This window comes from Syngnathus leptorhynchus, chromosome 8 (genome assembly GCF_054491065.1).
Source record: "Syngnathus leptorhynchus isolate UIUO chromosome 8, UIUO_Slep, whole genome shotgun sequence".
Lineage (NCBI taxonomy): Eukaryota > Metazoa > Chordata > Actinopteri > Syngnathiformes > Syngnathidae > Syngnathus > Syngnathus leptorhynchus.
The window spans coordinates 6,501,682-6,525,655 of record NC_141202.1 but is presented as its reverse complement, the minus strand read 5'-3'; the positions used below and the strand labels follow the sequence as shown (position 1 = coordinate 6,525,655).

Genomic DNA, 23,974 nt, shown 5'->3' with positions numbered 1-23,974 from the left:
GTTGTGTTTTGCAACTGTTGCTTTAAAGGAAATTGCACTTGCAAACCAACTGTGCTTCAGAACTTTTTGATTTAAAAAGGAAGTGTGGTGTGTGTATATAGTGGACAAACACACCTAGCTCGAATAACAAAAAATAAATAAAAAAATACTATAGTAAATGTCAATGTGTTTCCTGCCATTGTGCTGCTCATAAAATGTGACAGTATTAGTGTTCATTTTTTTTCTCCATGTCTCTTCAAAACTAGGTTGCAGAATAACATATCTAAAATATGTGCCACACATGATGGAACGTGAAAGTCAGAGATCTAAATAACAGTAGGATAAATTGATTACCGAAAAGCAGTCACTGTACCATTTTGTGTTTTTTTTATATTTTTTTTTATTGTTTGCTGTTGTAAAAAATCCCAACTCACCCAGGTAACAAAACAATGACCCACATCCTCTGGAAGCTGTTCATATTTTTCCAACTCCTTCAAGAAGATGCTGTGCAGAAACAGACACATTGCTACAATAGTGTTCTACCAGTCTGTAGTTATTACCTTAGATGATCAAGTAAAATAAATCAAAAAGACAATTCAGTACAGTATATCTGAAAGCCCACTGAATGTGTGTGCATATTTGCACAACACAAAGTGTACAATATATATATTCATCTAGTCAAAGATAACTTCTCAACTGACTTGTGATGAAACTCGTAGAGGTCTTGCATGTTCCCAAAGATGATGTGCTCCTTGTTGACAATCCCCGGAGGAATCTCCTCCACTCCGCTGGTCATCTCCCACAGATATGTCTATAGGTCAGTATAGCTTATTAACATACTGTACATGGAACAGTAATAAAAGCTTCCACTAGATTGAAATGTGAAATTACACAATAGATATATATAGCTAAAAGAATTGAAGGTGCCTTTGGGGAATTTGTCAGTGACTTACATCCATGCACTCACGCAGGTCTCTGACATAAGCTTTCTCTGTTTGAATCAGCTCGGCCATTATAAATCTAAAAAGACAAAAACATTTATTTTGACACTTATTCAATTTGGTTGAAAAAAATCACATGATTATGTGGTTTTGTTGTCATCTGTGATGAAACCATATCATATGTATTACTTTAATTGTTAGCAACATGATTTTAGTGATGGGGGAAAAAAAAATCTTCAATTTTGCTTCATGAACTAGTTGATCTAGTTTTTGATCGCTCTCGATGGCTTTTAATGAAGGGGTGTAAGAGAGAGCAAGTGAATATTGATCACAGAGTGCCGTCTAGAGGAATAAAAAATACCACAACAGGTTCATGAAGCAAATTGGAAGCTTCATGTTCCCATAAGTACTGGATTGTCTATGAGGTGACGATATGAATCAACAGTTAGCTTGAACAAAATTATAGACTTTTTAATATTATTGAGACAAATTAGGATCATGTGACATAAACTTGAGACCACATTAAAGCCCCAAATACAATGAAATAAATTTATTTAAAAAACATTTTCATTCATCATCATGAGATGATATACCATGTGTAAGTCTCACTCACTCTTTTCTCCTCGCAGACTTCCTCTTTTCCTCATTGAGTTCATAAGCAGCATCTCTCAACTTGACCTCTGAACCCGGAGCACTCGCTGGGATGATGTCCAGTTGTAGCTCTTTACTCTGAAAACAAATGGACAGTGGCTATTATGTCCTGCACAATGGCAATGGTAGCTTTTCAACACTCACCACACGTGTGGTGCGTCTGCTTTTTCTTGACACCAGCTTATTAAAACATGCTCGCATTGAACAAAGTTATTTAAGGCTACATTTTATAAATCTGCCTGCTCACATAATGTATTGATATCACCAAAAATAAAGACAACCAAAATGTCTCTCCAAGGATCCAACACCTCTCTTGGAATCATTAAAAATATATATATATCATCAGACCTCAACCCAGGGTCTTTATGAATTGGAATATTTATTTCTGTTGATATCATTATTGGTGAACACTCACTGCCTTGTTGGAGTCGGAGGAAATGCCGAGCGCCGATTCCAGGCAGGTCCTGTATTTGTCCATACGGAGAGAAAAGTCCCTGTAACGCTTGTCCACTGAGGACACCCATTTCTTTATCTCCAGGGCATGGGCGTGGCCTTTGTCACAAAAACCATCGGCCAGCTGGATCAACAGCTTTACACGCTCTTTGGTTTGCTGTCAATAGTGGCACATTGAGGGAGGGAAAGGTAGATAACACACAGGGGGAGAGAAAGGGAGAGTTGAGAATCAGTGACTGGCACATAAGCTTGTTCAACACAATACCCGTGATACCTAAAATGGAAACAATATGTGACACAAAGAATGGGCCTCCCAGTTGAGTGCGGGAGTGTGCAAACATACTCACAAAAAAACCCCGCTACTCATACTGTTCGTTAAACAAAAGTGGTTCTAAATCAAAGAAACAAATTTACACCTTAGCTGTGATCTGGAAGTCTTCATGCTCTTTCAAAAGCTCCTGTGTGTGGTGAATGCTGGAACCAGTGGATGTGTGTGTGGACAGGTAAAACTCCCCAGTGTCATGGATCCACTCCAAGGCCTGCAGAAACATACGGTCACACTTTAGTACAGTTACACGAAAGGGATTCTAGTTACATAAATTTGACACACCCTCTACTATCTGTTTTTCCCAGCCTGTGAAATAAACATCCGTTTTCTATACCGCTTGTCCCCATGGGGGTCGCAGGTGTGCTGGAGCCTATCCCAGCAGTCATCGGGCAGTAGGCGGGGGACACCCTGAATTGGTTGCCAGCCAATCGCAGGGCACACAGAGACGAACAACCATCCGCACTCGCGCTCACACCTTGGGGCAATTTGGAGTGCCAAGCATGTTTTTGGGATCTGGGAGGAAACCGGAGCGCCCGGATAAAAACCACGCCGGCACGGGGAGAACATGCAAACTCCACACGGGGAGAACCACAGGTGGAATCGAACCTGCACCCTCCTAACTGTGAGGTGGACGTGCTTTTTGATTTTATTAAAATGCACAAGTGCCCCTTGTAAGTAAAAAAACACTATTTCGCCTGACTATGTTGTAGTAGTGACAGCCAAACACCACAAGAGGACGCCGTTATGTTACACATAAATTGATTTGAACAAGAAGGAAAGTCTGCTGACAGGTAACTAGGCCAAGGTGTTGCCCGCCTACGGCCAGCCAAAAGTTAGCTGTTTGAGATTAAGCAATACATGACTAATAATTTGACATAACAATGCAAACTCTGTGGCCATTTTTACATGTTCAGTTCTGCCCGTGGTAAACAAAATAGTGTTTCTTCTTGGAGACACTGCTCTTTGTCCCTTGCTTGTAATAGACTTAGAATGTGAAGTTTCTGAACCATGTAATCATAGCTTTCTTTAAGACTGTCATTGTTAAACATGTCTGCCAGTTTACACCACTTCCTGAATAAAAGAAGTATTATTACTGAGAAAAACAAACACTGCATTCCAAAAGAACGACAACACAATAGAGGCTGAACGTCCTCTCAAAAAGGTCAACATAATGATCCATCAGTGTAAAGTGTAGAACAAAAACATTATTAACCTCCGGGACTCAATGCTGACTGTTTGTGTCTACCTCGCTTCCTTTAAAAAAAAATAATAATAATAACAATAATACTTTAGCCGTGTTATGAAAATGCAATAACATTTTCCATGGGTGAGTATGTTTGCCTTATTTTGTAATTCTCACTTCAGCTCTTAAAAAATATGATTAATATTGTTTTTACATAAAATTGAATTGTACCTTTTGTCTCTTTAACCTGGCAAATTGAAAGCCATAAAAACTCAATTTTGAAATGCCTCATTATTCACATTTGGATAAAAGGGCTTTGGATAGAAGGGCTTTCACTTCAGACTCCATATCTGAAAATTGTACGTTTTTTTTTTGTTGCGTTGGGGGTACAACAGATAGATTTCATGTACCATAAGTACATGAAAAGTACATGGCTCCAGTGCGACTAATATATGTCTTTTCCTTCTTTATTATGCATTTTATGGCTGGTGCGACTTGTACTCCAGAGCGATCTATAGTCAGGAAAATATTCTTAGTGTCTAAAAGGAGTTTGATGACTGACTGCACACCAAAGGAGCAGATTATTGCACAATTTTCATTTTAAGAAGTGGCGATATAGCCTCTGCTGACAATGGGTAATTACATTTTAATTTAAGAAAGTACAATTGAACAATACCTAGGTATTAAACTGAATATTAAAAATCTTCAGGAGGGGAATGACATCACATAATCTAGCTTCCTTTTCCATTACTTTGAGTGTAACATGAGTTTAGCATAGTCACACACTCTCAGAACACAAATGCACTAAAACACACACCTGCTTGGCACTGCGTTCAAACACCACATATTGCTGGCACTGATCCAGCCTTCGTTTTCTCATGGTCCAGAAGTGGAGCACCCTGTTCTCTCTCTGCAGCAACTCATTCAGGATGTCTAATGAAAAACATGAACAAAACGTTTTGAGTTAATTCAACAACAACACCTGAATCTACGGTGTTTGGCGGTTAAACAATTCTTTAAGAAAAAAAATAAAGTGGCTTTAAAAAAAAAAAAAAGGAAATGTTATAAAATCATTTCAATTGCGACGAGACTTAATTCACTTACTTTTAACCTGAGTTTCGGGCGCTTTGACGTGGGACAGCATTCCGGGCATGTTAACACTGTTCCTGTGCAGGTACTTGAGGAACACATCTGCATTGCGTCGAGCCAGCGTGCAGGCCTGTAAGTAGTCACAGAGACAAAAGACTCAGTGACTGAGCATGCATCTGCAAGCAAGTTATCCCTGTGCGGTGCATTTTCCTGACAGAGACTTCTCACCTTGAGAAAGGCCTCTTTCTGTTCCAGATGTTTGCTGACCATGGGGGTGACGTGATCGGACTCACTGTTGGGGCCCAGTTTATCAGCACCACCACACCAGTCCTCTTCTCTCTTGTACTCCTGCTCCAGGCTTTCCAACACACTGCACACCTGAGATAATAATAAAAAAAAAAATCCCCATAAATCTGACTCTGCAGGCCAAGGCTTCTCCTCATACAGAAAATAAAACAAAGAAACAAATATGTATTTAAGATGGCATTCAGCATACCTAGGAGAAACAGACCCACACATATACTCACTTGTTCGGAGGTCTTATAGAAGGCCACAGAAGCATTAACCAGTTTGAGTCTGTCCTCCATTTTCAGCATCAGCTGCTGCCAGTGGTCTGCCACCTGCACATTCAACGTGTTCTGTCAGCTAGTATTTTAAAATGCTCCTCTATCAAAAAGTGTGAGTGGAGTTAAAACCTTCTCGGCACAGTCTCGGATCATGTCCATGTCGTAGTGGTTAGCTTGAAGTAGACTCTCTGCTTTCTGTTGCACTTGAAGGGCACTCTGATGGGTTTTCTACATAAAAAAAATATGGTTTTTGGTACGATACAGGAAATATAATGTGACTCAAATTACAGTGTGGGTGACACAGCACCACTACTAGTGATCAATTATTACTCCACACTCAAGCTGATGGACATGTTGACAGGATTAGTCTCGACTGTATTCAGTTTTTAATGTTACCTCAATCGCATGCTGAAATTGTTCGTGTTCCTTCTGCAACTGCTCAGCTTCTTGTAACGAACTGGCCGTGATCAGCCCGGCGTTCAACATGGACTCGCCATTACGGATCCAACCCAGCACCTAAATGACAGCATGCCACATGTCTCAATTTCATCTATGTGCAGTGTGCAAATACTACTTTTCACTTAGAAACCACTGTCACACTTTCCCATGATTGTAACATTTAAGAAAGTTATCAGACTACAGAAAATTAACTCAATGCTAAACCCCATTTGTAAAATAGGGGTGGTGGGGTGGGTCCACAGAGATTTTTGGCTCTGAATGCAAAAAAGAAGATAACACATTGGTTGCAGTCACAATCTGTTTGAAGGAGAAAATTAAATATTTCAGACCATTGAGTGCTCAACACTCAGCCATGCAGTAGTCAATGTCTGCTACTTTATAAGAGAGAGTGTGCGAGAGAGAGAGGGAGAAAGAGAGAACATTGACGTGAGGTGAGTCATCAGCTGATGTCGTGTAGAGACAGAACCATTTTAGCATGCCGTGATATCAGAATAAGCTGTGGCCTGACACGCTATGAAAATCTTGTCAACTTTATTTCCACCAGGTTTTTATTTAATTTATATTAATATCAGAGAAACCAGTAAAATACTATTGACATTATTCCTCTGGTACCAACTGCTTGTCCTTAATTTGCAGCCTGTACCTGTTTGACTTCAGCCTGAAGGTGTCTTAACTGAACACACTGCTCCAAATGTCTACGGTGCTGCTCGGCCGCCAGGTCCAGCTCCTGCTGCTTCTCATGGAGAAACTCCAAGAGATCCTGAACACGCGTGGCCATGTCTACATCTCGGTCACATAAGAGTTCTACACCTGCACAACAGACAAACATGCACATAACATGTCAATAAAATAGCAAAACAAATTAAAATCATAAAAAGGATTTACAGGGACATTAGTGCTTGCAAATCGCATAACAGAAAATATGTGTAGGTAGTGATGCGAAAATGAAATTTGTAAATGCTTCATTAAGAAATTATATTATTTTGACTCCTCGAGACAGCACTCTCAATATCAATATATCTGAAAGTACACTGATTTGACATTTCTTGAACTTCTTTCATGAAACAGTGCCATCTTGAGGAGTAAAAATAATACAACTGCTTCATGAAGCATCTTGAACCTTAAGCATGTGAAAATGGAATAAAATGTACCATAATTAATGAAATAATAAAAAATGTATTGCACATAAAACCTAAACAGAGGACAGCTGGAAAGGAGCTAGGGTAGCTCAAATAGTATTTTTACAAAAGGCTTCACTCACCTGACGCTTGGACCTCAGTCACGTACTGGAGCAGCTCCTGGCCTTGATGGATAACGTCAAAGGTGAGGTTGTTCATGGTGAGGGCCTTGTCTGCGTGATGCTGAAGCCTCTGCTCAGCCAGCGTCAGGTCCTCCGTGTCAAAGTCACTCATCTGCTGGGTCAGTTCCTCGTTCCATGACTCCAGGTCAGAGATTATCTAAGGTGGAGAGGAAGTAAAGGCTGTCAGAAAGTACAACAGGTTTTCATCAGGCTCTGAATCGTGGGCCAAATTAAGAAATTGTTCAGAACAATTTGTTCTTAAGTCCAAAGGTGCAGTTTTCCAAAAGAATGTGGAACTCACCCTATTCGTTTTCTTGAGAATACTCCACCGACTAAAAATTTCGGTGATCCTACAATTATATAATCGAATGGGATTTAAAATCACACTATCATCATCTCTGTGATGCCTTTACATTTAAGAACTTTTCATCAATCCACCTTTCGATAGTAAGAAAATCCCCAAGAATAAATTAAAGGATATTTTTGAAAACCGAATACTCAATCATTCACCCTAATTGTCAAGAGTACATGTTTAGAATGGAACCCGCGTGCCTCATGATGAAAAAAGTGAAACTAAAGTTTTCACCCAGTGGAGAAAAATAATGCCTATAAACATTAATAATAATAACAGCCATAAAATACAATACCATTTGGGTATTACAATAACATGATAAAATACATGTTTAAATCACAAACGTTAACATCTCTCGTAATGTACGGCAATATTTGCATAGACAGTTCAATTGCTGCCTTATAAAAGGTTTGAATTTGAGTGCACGTCTGCACACGTTTAATTCTGAGGCGAAAGCCTCCCTTTACAGATGATTTTGACAAGCACCTACTTTAAATAGGTTGTGTATTTTCCATGCACACAGTCAGGTATCTCAATTGTAACAGTACTACTGTTTTGAAGAAAAACATTGAACCTAATTCCAGACGGCCACTGTCACTGCATCACGGAAAATGTCTGCTATAGTCAGGGATAATGTCTCACTCCGATGATTTGCGACTTGTAAAGCAGATGTAGTGAGATGTTAGTGCTTGTCTTAATCCCCACATGACTCATAACACAATGGACACCTTGGCCACAAGCAGATGCGTGTTTTAATGGGGTTCTGGTCCAACTCAAAGAGTTTACTCATCAGTATTTATATGATCAACATTATCATATTTTCTTTTCTTGCATAGTACACAGTATAGGCACTTGTTTTTTAGGATATTTTATATCTAACGTTTACATATGATGTAAGGCAACTTGAAGGTATACATATTGCATATTATTGTGACACGTTAGAATAAAATAGAAAATTGGAGAATGTGTCTATTTGCTTTATATGAACTTATCTCATGCAAAGAACTGGATGTATATGGAGTATGTCATCTGTGCAGTACAGTATTATGAAAGATACTAACTCTGAACTGCAGTAAAACATGATGTGTGTGAAAATGAATGGAAGATGCTTGATTGGAAGATGCAAATATTTGGATTCACCCACCGAGATGAACTATGAATCATTTTGTGCTCGAGCCCACTCGTAGAAAACCCTAAAAATCACTTTCAATTTCACAAACAACTGAGGAGAAAACTTACCAAACAATCATCTACAATCCTCCTTCCTCTCTGCATACAGTTGAGTAAAACACCCTCAGCGGGCAAAAAGATCATCCTTTGCTCTCAGTGCTATAAAGTCCAATCGAAAGAGGAGATCAACCTTCTTAGCCTCTGCTTTCACAGCAGTGTGAGGGAATCATCTTAAGAGAAATCGCCATGAGCCAATGCATGTCTCACCTCAACTCAGGCACACCCCCATTTGACGCAGGAGGGGAGTGTCCTTGTGAGTATGTGGGGTAGGAAGAAAACAAAATACGCTGGATCTCTGCTCGATTAATCCCTTGTTGTGATTTCTATCTTGGGTTTTTTTCAACCGTAAAAACCTAATAACTTGGAAACATATCAGTGTTATGAGTTTTTCATTTTAAGCTTATCCTTAGCGTGCTGTGAGGACTTGGTCACTACCCTGGTTTCAGTTATGAATGTACATAATGTAAATGTTTCACTTTTGTGTGAGTTCTAATTACATTTTGTAAGTGGGGATATTAAGAGCTCGATTATAATCTCCAAACAGCTACACAATGGCTTCTCACAGCAAGATTTTGAATATTTAACTGCATGATATAATAAGAAAAATATAACTGTTTGGATGATTTAAGAAGGGGATGATTATAATCATTTTTTCCCCATTTTGCCTGTTTATTTGGCCCCTCTCCTGTTCAATAGGGCAGCTGAGGCTGTAGAAAAAATAAATACATTTCATTATGAGTTTCCTCACATCTATGGCATCCCTCTCAAAGATGCGAAGCTGAAGAAAAAGTTCCAGTTTGATCTTCCTCTCCTGGAAAAGCTCTTCCATCTGGCCCTGGGCCTCATCCAGCTGCTGCAGGACGCTCTCGATGTGTGCCATGGAGCTGTTGTGTGGGGTCTTGTTGCTTGAGATGGCAGAGTCTCTGTGAACACAAATACAGCGAAGACAAGAACTTCAGATATATTTAAGTACTGTAAGTGCAACTCTGTACAATAATGACAGAAATAAATACATTTAGCACTACAATATTTAGTAGACTGCTATTTGAGAGGACAATATCCTAATAAGAATTCCTTTAGCATATACATATAAGAATATTAATATTTAGTTTTGAAGTGCAGATGCAACAGTTTCATATGTTTACAGTGTAGGAAAGTATCACCCATTAAACCTCAGACAGCTGGAGCAGTTAACACGTGAGGAGTGGGAGAGAGAACATTAGTTTGACTGCATCCAAAAGGTTGGTTCGCAAAACTTTATGCGAAGGGTACCATCATTTTCATCAGCTCACCTGAGCTGTTGTATGAGGTCTTCACCTTCCTTGATGACATTGACAGTCGCTTGCAGAGTGGTCTGCTGTTGTTGACCAAAACGTTTGATCAAATCCTGCACTGCCTCCACAGACTCGGCGTACACATCGTCCAGCAATTCCTTCTGAAGCTCCTCCAACCATGTCCACAACTAGCAATAAAGTCAAGCCAGTTAAAATGCATCGCCATTGACGCAAAAGTAGATGCTTTGGCAAACTCAAACAAGTGTAATGAAAACTCGAACCATATTGTACATACGTATTCAGTCTGTATTGTGGAGGTGTCAAAATAAACATTATGGCGGGTCAAACTCAAGTACAAATGGACTCAAACAGCCAAATAAAAGATAAAGGAGGGGAATGTGAATCCCACCAGTTCTGTTCCACTCTGGTGTTTTGTCAGTGGTCATCTTTGTAACAGATTAGCCATCTGGGTGCTTTGGCAGGGCACATTAAAGCTCTGGCAAAGACATCCTGGTTGGCACCCGCTGCTCGTCTGACACCCACTATGCCTTCTCAAAATCTCATCAACCTTTGTTTCCATCCCCTGAGTAACATTCTGTACATATTATTTGGCATTTGGATACAAATTCTAGTGGCCAACTACACTCACTGTGCTGTGAAAAAATATACAGGAGAAAATCTCTTTTTACGAAGATAAGATGGCTATTTTCGATTGAATAATACACTAGATTTTTAATTATATATCGCTCTTGATCTGCATACCGACATGTCTTGGGAATGTTTTGTCCATACAATGAAGCTAAATGTAAAAAATATGAAGACTTCTCAGTATGTAGAACGATAGACTAAAACCATAAATGGGGCTATGGGGTTGAAATAGAGCCAAAAGTGTATGTTTTATTTTGTACAGTTATTCAATGACATTTGGGACGTTGAGTAATTTTTTTTTTCCCTCAAGGGGAAATTCACCTCACACGTCAATGTGTCCTTTGAGTCATCTGATATAAGATATAGAAAATGGATGGATGGATGTTTTTTTTTTTCTGTCATGAATTGATTTGTGTGCTTGATTCCAACATGAACTGTTTGGCTTTATTGGACAGTATTCAATAGCTGAAAACTAATTGGAATCATTCACCTATGCGTAACAGCAGACAGCACACACACACAGTGACCTGCCACTGGTGTGAGCTGACAGATGGGATGAAGGCGATTAGTCCATATGGACATTAAAGACTAGCTTCATTAATAACACTGATTCTGTGTCTTTACGGGTTTATGTAAACAGGGTCTCGCGTTAACACATGCAGAGCAGGGTGCTTAGTCAGTGTGGAAAGGTTAATTTGGACACTTACAAATGTGACACACACTATAATAATAACCACTGAAGGAAGCAGTCAGGATCAGGAAAAAGACTCCTCCAGAAAGCTTGAGTATTAACTAGCACTAATTTCGAGCAGAACAATATAAAAAATATATTTACAATATTTACATTTTTATGAATGGACCTAGGTGAGGAAAACAGACCAAATGTTTTTAATTAATTTGCGTGGTTATCACACCATAAAGCATCCGACCAATTTGAAATACTGATCTGCCAGTTGACTTTGATTGACAGAGGTTTCACATCTGCTAGCAAGGTTATAGATGGATGGAACGTCTTATGATTCGAAAACATTGATATTGCTTTTCTGCATGTTTGATTGAATGAGGAAATGGACGGATGACCGTGAAGGGGTCTAAACTCTATGTGCTATGAGAATAAAGAGGGAGAACAGGACGCACCTCCTTGACGTGCGTGTGGAAGGAAACCGACATATCCAGCAGAACCTTGCGTTGTTCAACACGTCGTACAAAGTCCTGGATGCGATCTTCAAGCTGGTGAGCAGCCTGGTAAATTTCCTCTGGGTCGCATTCTCCTGTCTGAGCCAACTGCTCTGCTGCTTCGAGCAGCTTGTCAGCATTAGTGTAGGTGTTCTGTAACATGAAGATTGCAGAAAATCAACATTGACTGTCTGGCAAAAATGAAGCCACTTAAAAAGAACGGACATAGTTTTGTACAAACAATCTAACATTTTGTTTATTTTTGAATGGATCAAAATACAGATATATATATATATACATAGCTAAAAAATAGATTGACAGTTTGACTTTTCAAGCTCACCTGTGCAACCTCTTCAAAGTCCTCATGTCTCTTCTGCAATGCTCGTGCTCTGTGCAAAGACTTTCCAACGCCAGTGTGTTTACTCAGAAAAGCCTCACCGTGGTTTTCTATCCAGTCCAGTACCTTGAAACACACAAAGTGGACAGATATTTTTAGTTTACGTCACAAAACTGATTCTAAAAACAGAGTTAATAATGCAGTACAGTTTTAAAACCAGTAGATGGTGCACCTGACTGTAAAGGCGCCTACCCATTTGAATTACGTACAAGGAATTGTCATCAACTCTATATAGCCTGTTCTTGTGCCTGCTTCATTTGCTTGTCTTCCTAACGTGCTGATCTCTGCCGAGATGAATGTTTTCATTCAAAGAATGTGACATCATCATTTCCACTGCAAATTAGTTTGTGCATTTACCAACGTTAACGATTATAGAACACATTACTATATATATATGTGGGCAAATATACAATATGCATATGTGAGCTGATGATATAAATGTCATGCTTATTTCAAAGCCTCAGACAATGTTTTGATAATAGACATTCCCAATGCCCTCCGCACACTATGAGGCAGCAAACTGCATCACCATGGAAACCACTACCAAGAGAGGCAGGATAGAGACGTGGCAGGATAGAAGATGTGCAAACCGGAATCATTGAGATGCTGCATAAAAGAGATGGAGGATGAGAGTGTGAGGGGGTAGCAAGCCACATAAGAGTTCATGCCCGAAGGGTAGAAAGAGGGAAGGAACCGTACACCAACTCAGTAGTTTTGATCTAAGAGCATTGCCATTGAGACTATCTCATGGCAATTCGCTCAGTCGACAGATGATCTCATTTGAAAAACCCAAAAGGAAGAAAATAAGTCTTTGGAGAAGCTTGATGCTCATCATTCGAGGACTTCCATCTCATGCATTGGGCACATTGGAGTTGAAATGCTCGCCGTTAACAGTAATACAAGAAAATCATGAATTATAAATTGCTGCATTTAACATTCAATAATATGAGTGTTGCTTACTTGCTGTACATCCTGCTGGAAAACACACAGCTGCAGACGTTGGTGAAGGCGAACTTTGCGATGCTGCCAGATGTTCTCCAGCTGCCTCTGATGATGGAGCACCTCGTGGATAATGTCCAGGACGTGGTGGACCGCCTTGGAGTAATTTGCTGATGCCATCAAAGAATCCGTGCTGCCTGGGGTTAAAGGTCGCTGTAGCTTGTCCAAGAGTGACTTCCCATCTTGGCTCACCTGGTAATGGTGAGATTAAAAAAAAAAAAAAAAAAAATCACTATTACAGCTACCAAAATCAACCATCCACATGAAGCATTTACCAATTACCAAATGCATCATGCAGTTTGCCTTAGATTTTTTTTATTGACCCGCATGTAATTTTCTCAATTAGCTAATGAGCGAGCATTGTCTCGAGTACAGCAATATTTCACATTGCACAATATCAAATTGGTATCTCTGCTACTAATTAACTGGCATTATTGCAGCCATGCATGATGATATTATCTTTTTACAGTCAATTTTTAATTTTGCTTTGTGCCAGTTGTAGCCTTGTTTGCATTTTATGAGCTCAGTCGGATGGGTGTGAATATTGTGCACTGACCTCCGAGTAAGCAGTGGTAATGTGCTCATATAGTCCCTGGTGGCGGTGGATTGTGTCTTCCAGATCCTGCAGTTCTGACGGTAATTCTCCTTCACCGCACGCTTTGCACCATGGCTCCACTTTACTCATGTACTGAGCGGAGAACAAAAAAAAAAATGTAAACATGAATTATGTCAGAGAAATAGTAAAGTATTGAAACTGATATTGTTGTTTTCTTTGTCCATACATCCACACAAATATTTATCAATGTCCGTTTGCATACCTGGTCAGCTTTCTGGTGGAAACTGGCAGACATCTCCAGTAAGGTGCTGCGTTCGTCCAGTGCTGCAGCGAAGGCCTTCCACTCTTGTTCCAACTGGCCTGAAATTTGCTGGATCTGCTGGGAGGCGTAGTGGCCTGATTCCAGGAGCCGATTCCCAACTGACATAATCCGATTGATGTTCACATACACATTCTGTGGACACGAAGCCACACAAAATACATTAAGAAAAAAAGCTTTACATCACTTTCATTTTTCAATTTAATTCGAATAGTCTCATGTAGTAGTCGTCTTTTTAAATGATATTCAATTTCTGAATCAATCGCCTCTCATGTTGGAAAACAGATGGCACAACATAGAGTGGATACTGCTGTTTGATTAAAACTCTGCACACAAGTTGATGTAAGTAAAATATAAACAACAGCTGGTATCAGTACATACTGAGTCCTGTCATGTTTGTTTATCTGGTCCAGTTTAACCATGCCTAGTAGCTAAAATACAGTTGTGCTTCAGCTAAACAACATTGTAGGGAATTGTTCCTTTTTAGGAGCACTTATGGAACTTTCCAAATAAAACGTTAGATTTGTCCAGCATTGTGCACCTGGGAATTTGATATCGATATAGATTGCGTTGAAATAATATGTAAAAAAAAAAAAAATGTACATATAAGGCAAACCATGCACACATTAATGCCGATGTTTTATTACAGTCCTCTTTAGTCATCAAACATTTGAATATGCAATGCTTGAAATTCCAGCATTTTTAAGAAAGTCATGCACCCAAGGGATGTGGAAAGTGGAAACCCTGAAGTATGTGGCATTTATTTTGGAGGCCACCTTTCTAATCTCACAGCGCAAGCAATACAAGAGGGAGTAAAAGTCAATACTTCTCCATGCATAACTTTTGTGGACATTATTAAGTAATCCACATGGGAGAAGTAAATCCCATTTGACTAATAAGAAAAAAAAACGATTTGCCCTGCAAACGTCATTTCTTTCCTTTTTTTTAAGAGCAGGACTTCAAGCTGTTGTGTGTAGATAGGCACAGATCAGCGAACACTAATTAACACACTAGTAACAGTCTGTTATTCTATTCAATTACTGCTCCCAGCGCCTATTAGGCTTCTTACTTTTCTTGTCTTGATCACAATGGGAAGGGAAGATTAACTAAATATTAACAACAGCCCCAAAAGAGAGACAGGGTGGTTTGTGCATACTGAACGAGCTTTCATCAAAACTGTGAAACCATTCGGGATCAGCGATGTGCTCTGTTCTTAACCGCAAGGCTTTGGAACAGATTTTCTGATATTAGGATAGAATGCAGTGTTATGCATCACAGATTTACAGCCAAAACCAGACTTGCTACTGGGTAGCAGCAGCGTTGCACTCAGCCTGATGTTGAGAAGCAGCGGTGCGCTTAAAGCTTAAGCTCACATGAGCACTTGAGGACTCCAACGGTCCTCAAACACACAGCAGTTGGTAAAGAACACAAAAGAACAGCAGTGCATAGAGGAACTTTAATCCTATTATACAATTTCACAAATCAAACATCCCGGGAGAAGCCATCTTATGAATAGGGGCTTGAGGGTATTATCCTGCAGGAAACTTGGGATTGTCAGGGAGGAAAACAGGGGGACAGGTATTGGGCACACATGTATGTGGTCATAAAGAGAATAACAGTGGCATAGAGTTACCAAATTGCAAGCAATGCACCTTATGGCCCTTTGAACCATCTGTAAGGCATTATGTATGAGATGAATTGACAGAGGCTGGACGACGAGAAAGCAGCCAGAAGTAAAGGCTTAATGTGAAACTGATGGAACGAGTGAAAGCTGGGTTTGGGTAGAGGGAGCCAGTATTCCTAATTTAAACCTGATAAGGACAGGGGTCAAGACAAAGTGGTAAATGTGTATGAGTAAAAGTGTATCAAATTGTTTTTAGCTGAATTGAAATGTTCTAAATTTGAAAAACATTTGCTGTGGAAATAACAGGCTCACTAAAAATATAATCTCTTCATAGTCCCAAAATGACAAAGAAATATATCATTTATATATGATACACTTAGAAAGTGTTTAGATGACACATCATTAGTGTGCCACAAAAGGCACGTGCTAAGCTTTATATGGAGAAGATCCGTAATTTTACTTTTGTTTCCAGCAGAAAAATAAAAAAAATCGTATTTGCTCATGCATTGTTCTTTCAACCAGTCATGGAAGCAACAGGAAAGGGAAACGAGTCTTCCTGTGGAAGAATGGGTGGTCACTTTGAAACAAGCTTGTGTGTGTTTTGTTCTTAAATGAACACGCTTATTACTGCAGGTTTTTATACAACTGTTGTCTCAGGAGTGATTGGTTCATTCTGACCCAAAGTGTTGACACAACTGGCTTTGAGCAGTTTTTATTATTAATTTGATTTCATACGTAAATTATTTATGCAAAGTAGCTTGAGTCCTGTACTAGTTCTAAATAAATCCAGTGGTCAAGTCACAAAAAAAAAGATTTACCTGCACATTCTAATGTGAGTCCAACTCCAAGAGCAGTTCAAAACCTCTCAACAAATGCATTTTTAGACAAACGTAATGTATCCAGAAACACATCAGCTTAACTGCCTATGATGCATTCCAACAGGCAAGTGAGTGACAGCTCAATTCCAAATGTAGAGATGAAAATTTAATAGATTATATTTTAAGGACTCTTACAATACTTCAAACTGGATGGAGATACCAATTTCAAAAAACCCCAAAACATTTTAACATCTAGAGTGATCCGTGTTCTGTCCACATATGCACACACATGTACCTTGATTAATTATCTGTACCTAATGTTACGGCCCATGACAATCAAAGATCAGCAGATTACTGCTTGGACTGTATTAATATCTGTCCGAGACAAGCTCCAGATGTGAGGAACATTAAAAGACATGAATGAGATCATACACGGTCAAACATTGATTTTTACACTCTGTACTTGTACTGAGGAAATCCATTTGGCTCAGAAATATTTTGATATGAACAAGCATCGCAGACCGCAGGGTCAATACAGTTTAATGTCCTCGAGCAGTTAGGAAAGGAGCTTTGCTGGCTCTAGCAAGGAGGGCAGCAGAAAGCAGCACACTTTGGGAGGGGCAGGGAGGCAATATAGGTCAATTATGGGGACAGCGCTGTGATAAAATACGACAGAGCGAGGCTGAGTGGCAAACGGCTGAATAATAGGACAGACGCAGTGGCAAGTCACAGCCAAAGAAAGGGGAAGGGTTTAGGAGAAAGACTGAGAAGAGGAGGGTGTGCGTGAGGAGTGTTAGTGGTTACTATGAATGACAGTAATGATGATAGCTGGCGATTGCAGCTCCTCTGCGTGTGTGCGTACATAGACGGGCCTCTTACCATGCAGTTCATTGCAAAGTGGTTGTGCTGGGTCTGCAGCTCGACAGCGTGCTGGTGGTTTCCCCCAATTTCAGTGTAGCTGGTGAGGAAAAGACCCTTGTTGTGCATGATCCAGTCGAACATCTGCGTACAGACAAGTTGAACAAGAAGCGTTAGGCGATAGAATGGACCAAATGTGTTCTCTTTCAAGAGGTGACTAAATGAAATGGTTTACGGAAGGTTTTAACTATAATCACTGACATCAGGGGTATAATGACACTAACGGAACAAGCTGTTTAAAAATTGACTTGAATTTGCAACAACTGCACATTCTAATGGGATGAACTAGTACAAAAACATAGCCAGGGTAGACAAATAACTGAGAGTCAAATTTTTTCAGTCAGTTTTTTTTCTTTAAGTTTTCGGACAATATATGAATAAATGTATACAGACTCAAAAATATTCAGAACGATGTTTTTGTAATACCACATTTGGAGCAAAAACGCACATTGTGCAGGGAGTTCAGATGTATGCATATTTATATTCGACTTTTTTCAAGTTGACAAGCCATAAAAATTGCTTTTACTCAAAACAATTTGGTATTATAGAAACATTTCAAGTATGTTATCTGAAATGCAAGTACTTTTCAAATCATGTATTCATCGTCTCCACTGTGGTTCCAACTTTGCCTGGGCTTCAGTGGCTCCTTCCATGCTTGGTTTACGGTTTGGAAATGTGTGTTAAATTACAGCCCTGAGACGCTTCACAGTGGGCTGCCGCATTTGCCCACGGCACTGCACGAAACTTATGAGAGCTACATTTATCAACTCTGCACATGCCACTCAACTCATGAAATACTGATGAAAAACATGCAATCAAATACAATCGCCACTGTTTTCATACACATTGTATTTTTTTTAACTTAAAACCTAAAATCTTATATCTAAAAAAAGAAAACTAAAAAAACACCAGACTTGTTCATTGAGATTGCACCTTATAATGTGCAGTCCCCCAAAAATGTCTGCATGTTGATAACTTCACAATCGCCACACAACAACAGACATATTAATGAAGGTCATAAAAACACTAAATAGTTTGGAGAAAACCTATTATGCCTTATCCTATCTATATGTTTGCATTTATGTGATTGACATGTCTCACTGGCCAATGATGTGCACCACTGAACAAACTCACTTTATTACAGGCTAGTCTCACACATCTCACTGCATTACACATGCCAATACACATGCACATATTACATGAATTAAACTTGTCACGCATCATTATACAAATGCGTGCAAATTAGCCGATGGGTAGGACACAGCAATTCCCTTAGATATAAATAAATCACTGTGACTTTTTTCTATAGTTTTCATGTCATCTGCACTTCACGACTCGCCGTTAGAGGTAGCGGCATTTCCTGCATGTTTTATCGCTCTTACAATTAACACTTGTGACTGTTTAATGTGTTGTTTTATACAGACTGGGTACAATATGGTTATTGTGGTGTGTCTAGTCATGTATTAAATTATCAATACTATTGTGTCAGTTCGAATTGGCTTGTCGGACCGGGATAGCGGCCCTTAGGCCACCAGTCCAAGTGCTTCAGATTGGCCACTCTAGACCTGCTTTTGCCCATATTGTTATCAATATCTAATCCAAAACAATATTTGATTTTCGTTTCTATTTGCAGGGAACACTATTAGGGAGCCAATACGTCCCACAACAAACCAAACTAACATTGCATGTGTACTAACATTATTCTGCAGACTAAAATGTGTGGGGGTTATGTCATGTTTTTAAAAACATCATATGAGACATTAGATCGGAACTTCTAAATCACATGATGTTTTGGTGGTTTATCTCATGCATTAAACCGTGCAGATGCGTTATCCTTTTTAAAAGTAGAGAAAAGCATTCTGACCTTTTCTGCATCCTGTTCAAAAAGACGCAGCTGGAAACACTGGTCCAGTTTCAGCTTCCTCATGTGCCACAACTGCTGTAGGTTCTGGCGTGTCCCGTGAAGTTTATCCAATAAACTAGTCACTTTAGCTCCTAGGTTGTGAGCATCTGCATGCGTGTGAAAGCCATGGTGGTGATCGTTGGATTCTCCACTGGCACTGCCAATTCGGTTCCCATACACACTTTCGATATTAGTCCCACTTCCCACAGTTTGGGACTGTAGCCTTTGCAGCAGCCTGCGTCCCTGCGTGTCCAACTCTTCCACTGAAGCTTTAGTGGCTCTTTTCTTTAGTGCCGCATGCTCCTCCATAAGACGTCGAGCCCCCTCCAGGTCCCGTGGGAGATCTCGCTGGGACAGAGTTTCCTGCAGCTCCTCCAGGCGTGCCAAAGCCCGTGCTGCATCGCTGGCAAAGGTTTCAAATGAGAGCCGTACCTATGGAAAAATTCAAAAGTTTTTCAAAGTGGAAATATACATTAAGTGAATCTACAGCTAAGTTTAGAGTATTTGCATGCACTAAATGCAAGTTTTTGGTTCGAGAAAGCAGCCAAACCTCGATCCAGTCATCATGGTTGTACTCTAAGCTGCCATCGAAGTCAGCTGTCAGCTGCGACGGGTCCACAATTTTGGATAAACCCTCTAAAGAGACCATTACTGTCTGTTGGTGTCACAAAACAAACAAATAATGAAGGTCAAAAGGACAGCAATCATCATTGACGTCACAATCCTAAAAAACAAATCACTAATATGTCAAAATATTTCCCACAGTTAAACTTAACTACCACAAAGAATGTAGAGCTTTGTTTGGATTTTCACATCTACTGTTTGGACAGGTGTGAAAACATTCCAGTCACTTCATGTAACAGACATTGTTATTGTTAATTAAACAGAGGGATATGAGGAATGAAATAAGAATTAATAACATATTGTTGATAACTGATAAAAAATGCTTAACAAATGCCCTGGTTCGTCTCATTAAATAACATCTATATTAAATTTATATTGACGTCATGAAAAATCATTTATAGAAACATTTACCATTTTTGTTCAGGTTTAACAAGACAATCCCTTCCAATTTTCGAATATAAGTAGATTTGTATATTCAGACATATAGCCACTTACAATGTGGCACAGACTTTTATACTTTAGATATACATAAGTCGAGCAGTCCTAAACAATAAATGGCAGAAGGTATACAGTAACACTTATAAGTGGCCCTAAATAATATGAGGGTTAATACTATTTATTCTATGCTAACCTAAACCTAATTCCTAGTTTCATACAAGCAGCTTGTCGTAGTCTAAGTCACCACGAGGGTGAAATGCATCATGGTGTCCTATATATCCAGTTTCCATAGTAACTGGGTCAGGACTAAATATACCAGCCTCACATGTCCACATGGGACAGAAGAGTGCCACTGTCACTGAGCAGCAATGCAATTAGCACTGATAAAATAAGACTGATAGCTATATGAAACCAACTTTCCTGAAAGGAAAAAAGTCAATCAATGTTACAATAATACAATGTTTATGTATGATTTACTAAATCCAACCCAGTCAAGTGAAATAGTTTTGCAAAACAGTCCAACAGTCACGTACACCCCCTACCTCAAACTCAAACTTGGAGCTGCCGAAGTTGGTCCTCTGCTTCTGCCAAAAGTTATCTGGCTTGATGATGAGGGCGACGTGGATGCAGGAAGGGAAGGACTCCTGAAGGATTTTCAGCAGAGGCTTGATGCTGTCCCATTTGGAACCACGCATGTCCACAATGACTGTGAAGCCATGTCTGACCACCTCCTCACTGCAGTACAAATTACACATTAAGAAATAATGTGACATCTTGATAAAACCAGTTCTGGTGAACCATGTTATTTTGTATTACCTCAACATGAAAACACACCATAACAAACCACAATGTAAATTAACTTAATATATGCCAAACCACATCTAGTTGCAACAGTTGAGCATTCAGTTTCCAACACTGCTTACCGCGAGTCCCACAGCCTGTAAGTCCATAAAAGGTAATTTCTTGGAGTCAAAAGGTTTAAATCAGAATCTGTCCAGTTAGGATAGCAAAACAGACACAGGGCCTCCTGCTCTAACTCGCTCTGACCTCACTATGAAAACAGATCCACAGCCGCCAAAGGGCTCGATAGAAAAAAGAGGGGAGGGATCGACGGAGAGAGAGAGAGAGAGAGAGAGAGAGAGAGAGAGAGAGAGAGAGAGAGAGAGCAAGGGGAAAAAAACATAAACCGAAAAGACAATGAGTAAAATGGAAATAAAATTGATACGAGATCCACTTCGAACATTAATCACTTGAAAGAATGCCTCCCATTCTAAACTGTAAAGTGTTGCAAAAAATGGACAGAAAAATAATTCCAAAGCACAAAGTCAAAGAAAAGCAAATTCAATAGTATAGTTAGAATCGCTATTTCCATGATGCTTTCCACATATGTGAGTCCATAAGAATGGGAACGTACATCTGCTAAAATGTCAATTTTTCTTATCGCTGTGAATGTAGGCAACCACATTTGACAAAGAGGGGTAAATGTTTAGTTGATGGTGCATGTTTGAGGTTTGTGGGCACACATGCTCTGTGTAATTCTTGCCTGGGGATAGTTGCCAGGTAGGCTACGAGCCTGCGAAGGTCTTCTGCTCGTATTCTATCATGGTTGCTCCGTGCTGGGAAAGTGAGAACAGGACCTCCTCGTCTGTCTCTGCCTCCTGCAGGTAGTTCGGAAGAAATTATTTTATTCTAAATACATTCCAGAATGGCCAGATCACCTATGAAGAACATTAAGAATCTATTCATCAGTTCATTACTGTAGTTTTAATGTTTTGGGAAATGTTTTGAACTCCTGTTTTGATGCCAATGTTGGAATGAACTAAATACCTTTGCCTGGAGGAGTTGTGCTCCAGCCAAGGTCTGCATGGATCTAGCTCAAGTTCCTGTAGGTGATGTCATGTTTTTCTTCTTTACACCAAACTATTTTAGGCTCACCACCGGCACTTCGGCTGGCTGCACCAAAATGGTGCCTCAAGACTAGTGTTTTGATTTATCAACAAATAACTTCACAAAACTCACAGATTTTTTTAACAATTGGTTGATTGATTAAAACGCCCATTGTTACTTTGTACGCTTCCCTATTGTCACAGATCGGAACTCTTCAAATTACATTTATGTATGTAGATAAAGGCTGTGTTATTTTATAAACAGTAAAAATTCAAAAAACACCCCTAGTTATATCTAATATAGAGGAAAATGAACCAAATAAATGTATTTTAAAATAACTGAGCTTTAGTGCCTTTGTATTGTAACTTAGATGTACATACACACGAATGAAGTATACATAATTCAGTGAATTGACCGTGCTGCCACCCCTCCCAAAAAAACCCCAATACATCTTCGAATGTCTCCATTTTTTTCTTCGCCACTTTTTGTGCTTCCCACTGTGAGTTATCATTAGCCGTTTGCCTCGTCCCACTTCCTAGTTCCACCCCCGGTTGTCAAGGTAACAGAAGCACATTGAACATTGGTCTGACAACAGAAGCACATTGAACATTGGTCTGACAGGATGGAGGAGGGCTTCGAAGTAGCTCATTTGCATAAAACTGTCATTTCTCAAGCACAGGTATAATATAAGAAAAGACAAAACAAAATTATGCAGAAATTATGCATTTAAGCAGCACAGCTACTGTATAATGTTGTATGATGTGATAATCTAAAGTATGTGTCTGACCTGAAAGAAAGGCCACCTTCTCCTTGAGGATGGGAAGCACATCAATGGCCTTCATATCTTCATTGCGATGAAATCCTACACAAGGAGCACAAGCAACAAAGTCAAAAAGACAAGGCTGTATTGTGAACAAGAAATGAAAACAACAACAGGGTATTGACAAATTACATTAATAAGACATTTTCATTTGAGGCAATGCGATGCGGGGAGTTGAGAATGAACTCATTATAGTTCCACCTAATTTGCTATTGTTTGCTCCTTAATACTTTGAGCCTTGAAATTTTGTCACCCCCTGTACAGGAACAAAACATCCTGCGCTGGATAGAGCAAAACAGACCCAAAGAATATCCAAAGCCACATTGTTGTACTCTACAATTACAATAGTTTATTTGACAAATATAAAACAAATCATTTATAATGGTGGGGTAGTGCTGATCAATTGTTAGGTGCTGTCTTGGTCTCATGATGTCAAAGTGTGAATGGTATAATGAAGAGGAGTCTTTAATTACCAACTCTAATTGAACCATATCAGATATTCTTCACGCTTCTAGTTTTTCAAAGTCCTCTTCAGGCATTACTGGACTTATTCAACATCAGAGATGCAAGTCTCACATTTACTATGAACTCTCATTTTCATGCTCTCAAAAATCACCTTTGATGTGTGAACATCTGATATTCCACGTGCAGCACAAAGAATTTGGGTATAAAGAGGCCAAAAAAGACCAATGCATCCTGTGAAAACGACGCACCATGGGATGAATTTTAGTGACCTGAGTGATCCAAAGTTTTACGAATATTAGGACATGCTATGAAAGTCGCTTGTAGTAATTCTCGATGAACCGAAGTGTCTCCGTTTAATGCACTCAACATAATCTCACAATTTGTGCCATAAGAAATCTGCCAAATGTGATTATGATGAACAGTGAGTCGGAAAAATCACATGCATGCAACATACAACTCACAGGACTAAAACATTCGTTTCCACACTGTCATTCATGAAATACCATCATCACTTATGTTTGCACATATTAACACAAATGTAACAATACAATCACAGCAGCAATCATCTCGCTTCACT

At 39.4% G+C, this 23,974-nt stretch overlaps 1 protein-coding gene across 1 annotated transcript in view; it reads right to left on the bottom strand.

The window, feature by feature from the left end:
• The window catches only part of triob (trio Rho guanine nucleotide exchange factor b), a 64,515-nt gene that overhangs the window by 22,336 nt on the left and 18,205 nt on the right, over positions 1-23,974 (bottom strand). Inside the window, exons 3-29 of the mRNA XM_085917627.1 lie at positions 22,900-22,974; positions 21,769-21,883; positions 20,768-20,960; positions 19,714-19,818; positions 19,125-19,595; positions 17,222-17,344; positions 13,844-14,035; positions 13,582-13,713; positions 12,987-13,217; positions 11,970-12,092; positions 11,591-11,782; positions 9,824-9,993; positions 9,280-9,454; positions 6,911-7,106; positions 6,293-6,459; positions 5,587-5,706; positions 5,320-5,418; positions 5,152-5,244; positions 4,853-5,002; positions 4,640-4,754; positions 4,353-4,468; positions 2,441-2,563; positions 1,987-2,181; positions 1,534-1,649; positions 933-999; positions 681-790; positions 414-483 (exon numbers count right to left, since the gene is read on the bottom strand). Of these exons, the coding sequence (XP_085773753.1) occupies positions 414-483; positions 681-790; positions 933-999; positions 1,534-1,649; positions 1,987-2,181; positions 2,441-2,563; positions 4,353-4,468; positions 4,640-4,754; positions 4,853-5,002; positions 5,152-5,244; positions 5,320-5,418; positions 5,587-5,706; positions 6,293-6,459; positions 6,911-7,106; positions 9,280-9,454; positions 9,824-9,993; positions 11,591-11,782; positions 11,970-12,092; positions 12,987-13,217; positions 13,582-13,713; positions 13,844-14,035; positions 17,222-17,344; positions 19,125-19,595; positions 19,714-19,818; positions 20,768-20,960; positions 21,769-21,883; positions 22,900-22,974 (4,034 nt within the window). The remainder of the gene's footprint in view (positions 1-413; positions 484-680; positions 791-932; positions 1,000-1,533; positions 1,650-1,986; positions 2,182-2,440; positions 2,564-4,352; positions 4,469-4,639; positions 4,755-4,852; positions 5,003-5,151; positions 5,245-5,319; positions 5,419-5,586; positions 5,707-6,292; positions 6,460-6,910; positions 7,107-9,279; positions 9,455-9,823; positions 9,994-11,590; positions 11,783-11,969; positions 12,093-12,986; positions 13,218-13,581; positions 13,714-13,843; positions 14,036-17,221; positions 17,345-19,124; positions 19,596-19,713; positions 19,819-20,767; positions 20,961-21,768; positions 21,884-22,899; positions 22,975-23,974) is intronic.